This window comes from Labrus bergylta, chromosome 1 (genome assembly GCF_963930695.1).
Source record: "Labrus bergylta chromosome 1, fLabBer1.1, whole genome shotgun sequence".
In the NCBI taxonomy this organism is placed as follows: domain Eukaryota; kingdom Metazoa; phylum Chordata; class Actinopteri; order Labriformes; family Labridae; genus Labrus; species Labrus bergylta.
This window is the reverse complement of record NC_089195.1, coordinates 15,875,506-15,885,175: the sequence shown is the minus strand read 5'-3', so window position 1 is coordinate 15,885,175 and position 9,670 is coordinate 15,875,506. Positions and strand designations below refer to the sequence as shown.

Here is a 9,670-nt window from a genome sequence, read left to right as displayed (position 1 = left end):
AATCTAGCAGTCTGTAGTGGTTGTTAACGTGTGTGTGTGTGTGTGTGTGTGTGTGTGTGTGTGTGTGTGTGTGTGTGTGTGTGTGTGTGTGTGTGTGTGTGTGTGTGTGTGTGTGTGTGTGTGTGTGTGTGTGTGTGTGTGTGTGTGTGTGTGTGTGTGGGTGCTGAGAGATATCTTCCACTATAAGCCCGTCCTGACCAAGCAGCAGTTCCTGCAGTGGGGTTTCTCTCAGAGGAAAATCTCTGTGGTGTGTGACGTCATTAACTTTGTGCAGCAGAAACACAACCAGCTGAAAAAGGTTTGAATAATGTCACTTCTTCTTCATTAAAGTTGTTATTTGATCTCTACCATCAGAGGACTTCCTGTTTCTGTATGAAACAACAGTCCGAGATCAAAGAATCACATCTGCTGTCTTTGCATGTTTGTATTTTTGCTATTGTACTTTAAACATAATAATAGAACTTAATGTTCAAAATTAATGGATTAAAGAAAATGAAAAGAGGAAATCCACGTATAAATTTAAATATTGCACCCATTATTTTAGTGATATTTTTTCTGGAATGTATCTGTCATGTAGAAAAGGGTCATATTTGTATTCTACACATCATTTTTAAATGTGCAATAACATATATGGCAGTAAATATTTACTTTGTTTATTATGTAACTAACTTTTGTCAGGCCCCGTGTCCACCTAGCGTTGTTTTCAATGAGCAGACAGCGTGCGCAGCAGAAAGCAGCCGCCTGGAGAAAAGGCACAGCGCCCTTCTCCTTTTTCGTGCGGTCACACCGAGCGCTCAAGTTGAGAATCCCTCAACTTTTCAGAAAGGCGCTGTTGACGTCACCAGCACTCTTTTACCAAATAAATAATACCCCCCGTAGTTTTACCGCCTACGGATCATGTCTTGTACCCACATCCTCTTTGTGTTTGATCGAGAAATAAACAATCTGAAATAAAAAACATACAGTAAAAAGAAACAGAGCAGTGTCAGTCAATCAGCTGCCGTTGTCAGATGACTGTTGCCATGGACAGATGTGCAGCGCTTTTCTTCTCAGTGCACAAATGCTTCGTGCTAATGCCCCCCGAGTGCACAACCAGCGCTTTTCTGGTACGATAAAACGCTAGGTGGAGCTTTAAGGGGGCCTTAAAGTGTTGTTGTTGAGGGGATCAACTGCGAGTTGAACCTTCACACTGTTTCATCATCATCATCATCATCACCATCTCTATTGCCAGCCTCAGGAGTCCATTAGAAAACATTTAAAAGACAAGCAAAATAAAATACATAGGGTAAAAACACATACAGACAAAACATCACCAATATTCTGAAAGACAACTGTACAAGGATGACTGGTATCGCACGTGTTTATTTAGCTGCTGTCACAAGTAAATTACTTTTTCTTAACTTCATTTCTGTTAAAAAAACAAAACAGTTTCGCTCCATCCTCATCACCAGCTCATCTCTCCGTTATCACTACCTGCCTCCTCATCCTGTATTCATTGTGTCTTTATCCGTCCCTCCATCCATTATGTTTTTATCCTCCCTTCTCCCCTCTCTGTCCACCTGGCACTTTGACATTACCCCTTCATGATCCAACCTTTCAACATGTGTGTTTTCTTGTTTTTTTGTAGCCCAGAGTCAGATGTCCGGCCCAGAACAAGGAGGGCAGGCCGGATGGCAGAGGAGAAGTTCAGCCCACACTAATCGTAAGTGGAGTGTAGAAGGTTGCTTTCTTAAATCAGTGCTTTAATCAGGTGAGAAGAGTCAGACAGGTCGTGTATTAGACTTCTTAATCAGTGAGCTAAGTTCATTTTCTTCAATTTAATGCCTTTGTGTTTGTTTTTCAGGCGCCTGATCAGCCACTCGTAGTGAATCACACAGAATATCAATCCATCTTTCATGCAGAAAGGTTCTCCTCCAGTTCTCCTGGAAACATGATCACAGAGGAGGAGGCAGATGAGGAGGAAGAGGAGGAGGAAGATGAGCAGGAGGGCGACCGCCTTCAGGTGAGTCTCTCTATCAGGCAAATACAGTGACGGGCCTGATGAAGGCCTTATTCATTACCTCAATCTCTGCAAACACAGCGACATCTGGTGGCTGTTAAAGGTATAGCAGTTCTCAGCACCACACTGCACTTTAATAAATTAAGAAAACGTTTCACTTTCATTATTGTAAAGAGAATTCTAGAGCCAGATTGTTCCAAAACGACAGCACAGAAATAACACAACAAAGTCAAATATAAGTGAAATCCCCCCAAAAAAGTGGATCGGTGTGTCTCTGATTTCTTAGCTGTTAAACTTTCTAAATTGTGAAAATGAATGAAGCTTTTTGGAAAGCAGTGATTTTTAAAAGCTCCAGACGTCATGAAACATTTTTTATTTTCTCTATTTTACACAAAACCAGACAGAATGGGTGGAAAGAAAGATTTTAGAGCTTTTGTATCATCTGCCCATCTCTAGTTATTAAATTGAATTACCTTAAAATATTTGGATCCAAAAAGATTTCAATAAAACAAGATGTTTAGTTCCTCTTGGTTAAAAAATTAACATGGAGGAGATGATCATCTTTGACTGGTAGCCAACCATATTTTAAGGAGCAATATATTAAATATCAACTGAATGAAATGATAAAGTGATCTTACTATATGATCAGACATTAAGTAAACATGCTGTGTTGAAGTGCTGGCTTCTCTGACAACAATGCAGCAGCCAGTATGTCCTCCTCCTAACTTTAGATTCTGGTCCTGAATGCTCTGGATTTGTTTGGACCAGAGAAGGAAGGCGGTTTTAAGGAACCCCGACACAACGGTTTTGGGCGCCCCTCAGATTGCCAGGCAAACAACAAACCAACAGGTGTTGCAGCAATGAAAGCGGGCAAGCAAAATGGTTCAGATAGAAGTGACTCTACCCTACCTAAAAAGCCTCGGTATTTCCCTGCTCTCGCCCCAATGACAACTGGGATTGGCTCCAGCCCCCCTGCGACCATTAAAGGGAAAAGCGATATAGATAATGGATGGATGGATGGATCTGGCATCACATTAAAAATGAGCATATCGTTTTCCCAAAACAGTGAAATATTTCATTTCAACATTTGTAATGTTGTCTTTGAGCTATTTTCAGTGAAATATGGGGCATTACTGTTTTGCATATCATCACATTCTGTTTTTATTTACATATTACTCTTCTGGATGTAAAATCAGTCTGGTCTGTGTCTCAGTCTCACTCAGAGCTAGAGGGACGACTCTCAGCTCTGGAGGCCCAGCTACAGAGTCTGCAGCCTGGACTGGACCGGATCAGAGTCCTGGAGAGACGCCTGGAAGACCTGGAGAGACGGAGACACACAGATAAGGTTCAGCACTCACTCTTTATCATCAGTTATTTCCCTCATCAGTCAGACAGCAGAGGAAATCTTCTTTATGAAATGTTTCTCACAGAGTGAAGGTGGCGTGGTGATCATCTCCAGAGAGAGCTGGGAGAACCTGATGAGCAGAGTCGTTCTTCTGGAAACTCAATCAGAACTTAGAGACACACAGGTACCTCACCTTCATGTATCTCTTTACTTATACTGACTGTATACAAACCTAATCATGGGAACATGTTCAGGTATGTTCTGATTACAAACTTTTAAGATTCAAATCTGAGCGAGAGCAACAGTTTCTACCTCAGATGAAGAAAAACCATTCAGTTGTTGCAGAAGTTAAACTACACAATCAGGGCATTTAGAAAATATATAAACGAAGTAAGCTTTTTTACACACGCATAGTTGGTAACCTGCTTTGAAAAAAGACCAAACGTACAGAAATATAATCATTAAAGGTGAGATGGCTACACGAGCCACACAGATACAAACATGTAAACAATTCCGACACACTTTCTCCAGATTAAATACTAAAACACTCTGTGCTTCGACAACATGAAGGGTGATTAATAAAATGCCTGATTAGTCTCCATGATTCATATTCTGCTACTTAACATGAACAAATCAAATCAAATCATACCATTAAAAACAAGACATGCTGCTTTCTGGACACACAGCAATTATTGTTATTACAATTAAACAATAGTGGTCAAATGTTTGACAATTGGAGGCGGGGTGATTCTGTAGAGTTCTTAATATTTAAACCCAACAACCCCAAACAAATACAACCCTCCCTGTGTACATTCCTACACTTAAAATAATTTCCCAAGAATGAGGAAACCTTTCTTGTTTCTGGTAAAGGTGTGGCAATTGAAAAGAAGTTCCACCTCAGAGATAATTGACTGATACGGGTAAAGCCTCATTGTTTCCTGGGAAGGTTTGGAAGTTCATTCCTCTTGCAAGCTAAGAGGGGAGAGAGAAGAAAAACCTTCTCTATGTTCTTCTAATAATAATAATAACTTAATATCTATAGCACCTCTAAAAAACACACGTTTACAAAGTGCTTTGATGTACAGCAAATGCATAAAAAGAACAAAGCAAAAGGAATCCAAACAGAAAAAAAGACAATACAAAAACCTCTTTAACCCAACCAGCACAAGATGCACCAAGATGGTGATATTTATACTCTGAGCAGAGAAGAGGGAGGTGATTACACACCTTTCCCCCCGTTTGTCTCAAAGAAAGTGTCTGCATGAAACACAAAACTAAGGGAAGGGTTCCCACCCGTCCTGGAAAACCTGGAAAACAGTTGACTAATTTTCCAGTACTGGAAAATCAGAGAAAAAGTCAAATGCCCTGGAAAATCACATGTTGTCCTGGAAAATTATTCCAACACTCTCCTACAGGGTTTGACATTTTCATCACCATACGTTAATAAAAGTATCTATTTGTTGCATAATCCACACTAATAATAATAATAATAATATGTGTGTGGGTGTGAGATGTGTGAGCATTCAAAGTTCATCATGAGACGATACACAGTGTCCTGCAAGCAGACAATGTGGTGGAACCGGTAGCTGGCGTTTGTAGGTGAAGTATTGCAGAACTATGCAGACACACCAACACACAAGTATGTAGTGTTCATGACAGCATAGGCCACTACAACGTAGAGTCAATGCAGAATTATAAGTCAACCCTTTCCTTTACCCTGATTAAATAGTGTTGGGCCTCAGCCATGTGCATGGGACAAGCGACTCAGGCCTGTATCACAGTTCTCAAGCCTGACTAGAGTATTTTGGAGGGAACTGAACAAAGGGGTCTTAGCCCATGACTTACATAGGTTAAACTCCAGAGCTGAGGTTGCTCAGTATAGGTAGCTCTTCACATGCTGAATTCAAGCATCAGAGGATTCAGCTGACTACTTCCACTGCATATTTTTAGGAGTTTTGGGCGCAATCAGATGCTATCAGGTTCGAGCAAAAAGAAGAGTTTCTTTCCTTTGATTTTTCGTAAGACGTCATTGAACGCAACTGGACAGGAGCGCTGAAGGAAGCCCACTGATCCCTGAATCCACAAGGACACATAAAGAACTCGGCTCCTGCAACCAGAAGACCCTATAGAGCAGCGCTCTGGTCGAAGATCTGAATCCCGCTACCCTCCTCCTACATCTGCCACGAAGGAAACCTGCCTGAATCTGTTGATTTAACATTCAACAGAGTGACGATCTAACCAACTTTGCAACGATCACCAGGAGTTACCCCAAGTAAGAGCTTTGGTCTGGGCAGAAATAGTTTCAGAAATAGTTATGTTTCTTTTATAACCACTGATAATTATGCATCATTGTTGACGACACGTCACATTCTGTATATTATCTGTTGTAAGCTACTGCATTTGTTTTATTGTAATGAACTGCTGTGTTCGTCTATGTGTTTAATGCTATGCTAGTTTACCTTCAGTCAACGGCTTTCACAATCAGAAAGACCAGTGTACCCGCCGTTGAATCAAAGTCCGGCCACTGGCTTTCTGGTGTTTAAGTAACAGTTACTGAACTCAGCTCAGAGAGCTCAAACTATTTCAAAAGGTAGCCACATGGCTTCCTTTGTTGTCCACCATTTTTGTCACCATGTGACGAAGCCACATGGTGCATTGTCTCTCTCCACCATCTTGTTCTCTCTCTCTCTCTCTCTCTCTCTCTCACACATCTACATACATACTCATCTGCACACACACACATTTACACCTCATCCACAAGCCTTTGCTTGATAATGTTTGTTGCTTAGATTAGTTTATAATAGTTATTTGTTTAATTGAGTTCGTTGATTTTGGGTTGATGTTGCTTTGTTTAAATAAATTCTGTTATAATTTAAGAGAGCAGTTGTTTGTGATTACTGGTGTATTTGCATTGTGATATAAGCTGGGTGTGAAGGCTTTGTGTACGGATTTCACGCCTTCAATTTATTAAATATAGTTATTCATTATTAATAATATTAGTAATTAAATAACTAATTTGAGACTGATTTGAGTGATATTTTGGTTATATTTACCTGATTACAGGTTGGTGCCCCAAAACGAGATTAAACATAGTTTAATGATATTTTATTTATATTATTAATAATTAAGTATAATTATTAAAGAATATAACCAAAGTTGACTTGATACAACCCCAACAATAGTCTCCAGAAGATTCCCTCTAGGTTTGTCTGAAAAGATGTCCTGACCTTCTTGTTTCTATTTTTGAGAATTTGTCATTAGTATTCTGTTTTCAGAGGGAGAAATCAAAAGTGAAAATGAAAACTCTAAATCCCCTCTGGCCCACTGCAGCACCACCCACAGTACATTCAGCTCACCTCCTGTTTGTTAGAAAGAGACGTCACATCGAGCTAATAACAAAACGCCATTTCTGCCCTGAATGGGACAAACCCAGTTTAATGAAAAGTACATGTTAGTGAGGAACAGAGAAACATGGAGGAGCTTCTTCATCACACATACCCAGCTGTAAACTCAGATTATATGTAGAAACGTCAAATGTTACAAATGTAGTGAAGATTATTCTAGCACTGATCCATTTCTCAGACTGATCTCTGTTTCTGTCCTGTCTCTCTCAGCTCAGTGTCCCACCGCCGTGTGCGTCCTCGTCCTCCGCCTTCTCCAACATGTCTGATGCCTCAAAGGTGAGCTGAACACTCTGCTCTCCGACTGTCCAATCATTTCATGACATCCTGTCCGATCAACAACATGCAAATTTGGCAGTAAGTTTGCTATGTCAGATTAATCATGCTTACTAAATTATCAAATGTCATTCAGTATTTGTTCAAGCTTCTGATTTTGTCTTCTTTGTAGCGTAATTAAATGATTATGATGTTATATCTTTATTTAACCCGGATTTAAGAAGGGGCACCACTTCCTGTTAAAGGAAGAAATTAACTTTAATGGTATAAGTTAATTAATTAATCAGTCAGTTTCATATCTTGAAAGAAGTAAGTTCTGGAAATGTTAAACCAGAAAACACACAAAGTCCTGAATTTTATGTGTAAAATTTAATATAAAAAGGGGTAAACAATAATGTATAGATGAAACAGATAAAGAATATGATTATTATGATCAGGATAATGCAATTATAATGTATGGTGACATTATATATTTAGTAATGAGATAAGACGCGGTATTGTTTGAATGACTTAATCAGAAAATGGTCAAAAAGAAAAAGTTGATAAAGGTATTTTGGGATTCTATTTGGATTTAAAGGAGGGCTCTGAATAGACACGACTCAAGACTCAATCTTCCAACACCCCTTGCCACCAGCAGTCTTACTGTGAGATGTGTTCAATTGAACTCCGCCGGCTGGTCCCACGCTTCAGTCTCTGGCAAGCGGTTCTTTTCAGGCCCAGAGAGGTCCACGGGCCAGATTAGATGCCTTGACACCTTGGTCGGAGTGTGCAGCTGGGATGGAGATTGTACGTCGGTTCAGCTGTCGTCTCAGAAGCTCCAAGAGGATCCAACAGGAAAAATATGAAAGAGTCTTTTGATACGTCAATTTCCAATTCAGATTAACCGGATGGCCATCTTGATGAATCCAAATTAAGGAATTGGCTTTCAAAATTGAAGAGCAAAGACTTTGGAGAAGAAAGTTCAAAAACCTTGCTTGAGCCAGAAAGAATTGATGTTCCAAAAATTGTGCGTGAAAAAGAAAGTTCGGCAGAGACTCGTCTCTACGGCACAAACTTAAAAGAAGTGATTCGGACCGAAGTCCGAAGAGAAGCGAGCAAGCGCTGAAGCTCTAAACTTCAAGAAACCAAAACTAAAAAGAACCCAAAGATCTGAGCTCAGTGTGAACTCTTATCTGCTGGCTGAGAGGAGGGGGGTCTGCAGGCAAAGAGGGGTGCCGCCCACGGGTGACTCCCATTCTGACCGGAGGACAATTGTTCAAACTAAACCGAGTTTACTCAATAAGATTAAGAATAAGAATCCAAACATATATACGTCACCATACATTCATTTCGATATTATTTCTATCAGATCCACGTTGATGTAGGTTCACGTCATATATTTAGACAAACATTTCTATCAGATTCATGTTGAGATGAAAATCACACCACCTGGGAACATCCTCAATTAATCCCAGCCTGTAGGTGAACAAAAACATGTTCTACAGTCAGCATTCTTAATAAGACATATTAATAAAGTAGGAAAAGAAATTGGTGTCTTTAAATAACACCTTCTATAGCTAATATCAAAGAGTATGCTTTATAACACATCTAAATGTATAATTATGAAGGTTACGTGGCTGCTGATAACGGCTACATCTTCTTCAAACAGATTATACAAATGTTATTATCATGATTCATCATGAAACAAACTTGAGCTTGTGTTTTTTTTCTGTAACACATAACGCTGTGTTTGACTATTGGACTAACAGATAAATGTGTCTGATTTATGTAACCAATTGTTAAGAAAGGAAACGTGTTATCTTTGCGTGTGTAACACTTTGAGGCTTTTTATTTAACCGCGGTGAAACTTTCTATAGTCCACATTGAAAATGCTAAGTTTGGGAGTTTAATGTTTTAACCTCCTTTCTTTTGTTGTCTGTTAATATCCAGGAGGATCTGAAAGAGAGGCTGGAGAGGATAACAAACATGTACGTTCCTTTTAATTTCTACATACTTAGTCTTTTCTTTTCTACAAAACCTCAGGGAGAGCCTCTGGATGAGGAGAAAATCAATAATACAAAAATAAATAAATCATGATATCACAAAAAAACAGGTTTATAAAGTTGTCCATATAGTTTCTGACACAAGGTGTGTGTGTGTGTGTGTGTGTGTGTGTGTGTGTGTGTGTGTGTGTGTGTGTGTGTGTGTGTGTGTGTGTAGGATGAAGAGCACCTCCAGCCTGCTGAAGAACTCTGAATCCTCTACAACAGACTGCAAATAATCTAATATAAATAATCATTGTATCCATTGTAAATGTATCCATCCGCCTGTTTTTGGTGTTTTATGATTATAAACTTGGTAATAAACTGGACAAACGTGATTCTAACTTCTAAAGAACAAATATTGTTTTTGCTGTGACAGGAAGACAGGAAAATGTTGGGAGAAGAGAGTGGGGGGATGACATGCAGCAATGGGCCAAGGTACGGATTTGAACAAACAGCCACTGCGACGAGGGCATGTGACATAACCACTAGGCCATCCAGCGCACAAGTCTTTGTGATGCTTTTAAACTGAGAGGATATTACTTGACAATCATCTGCGACAGGTTGAGCAATCTGATTTAAGTCAATCCCAGCTCCATGGACACCTCTTCAGTGGCATTTGTACCTA

General features: G+C 39.6%; 1 protein-coding gene across 2 annotated transcripts; it reads left to right on the top strand.

The window, feature by feature from the left end:
* Positions 1 to 1,870: 1,870 nt before the first annotated feature.
* LOC136179229 (centrosomal protein of 44 kDa-like) lies at positions 1,871 to 9,380 on the top strand. Of its 2 annotated transcripts, none has more exons than XR_010666424.1 (6): positions 1,871 to 2,002; positions 3,213 to 3,344; positions 3,430 to 3,528; positions 6,959 to 7,102; positions 8,951 to 8,988; positions 9,221 to 9,380. XR_010666424.1 is itself a non-coding variant. In XM_065954882.1 (6 exons), the coding sequence occupies exons 1-6, from the start codon at positions 1,931 to 1,933 to the stop codon at positions 9,279 to 9,281; spliced, it is 468 nt and encodes a 155-aa protein (XP_065810954.1). In that variant the 5' UTR covers positions 1,871 to 1,930; the 3' UTR covers positions 9,282 to 9,380. The 2 variants fall into 2 exon arrangements, 1 of the variants encoding a protein (XP_065810954.1); XM_065954882.1 differs by having other exon boundaries at positions 6,959 to 7,024.
* The last annotated feature ends 290 nt before the right edge of the window (positions 9,381 to 9,670 follow it).

Excerpts from the sequence above, each read along its gene's own strand:
- LOC136179229 (XM_065954882.1), top strand. The coding sequence starts at position 1,931 with ATGATCACAGAGGAGGAGGCAGATGAGGAGGAAGAGGAGGAGGAAGAT. Across the intron at positions 3,345-3,429 it reads GACGGAGACACACAGATAAG|AGTGAAGGTGGCGTGGTGAT; the intron begins GTTCAGCACTCA and ends TGTTTCTCACAG. Across the intron at positions 3,529-6,958 it reads CAGAACTTAGAGACACACAG|CTCAGTGTCCCACCGCCGTG; the intron begins GTACCTCACCTT and ends TGTCTCTCTCAG.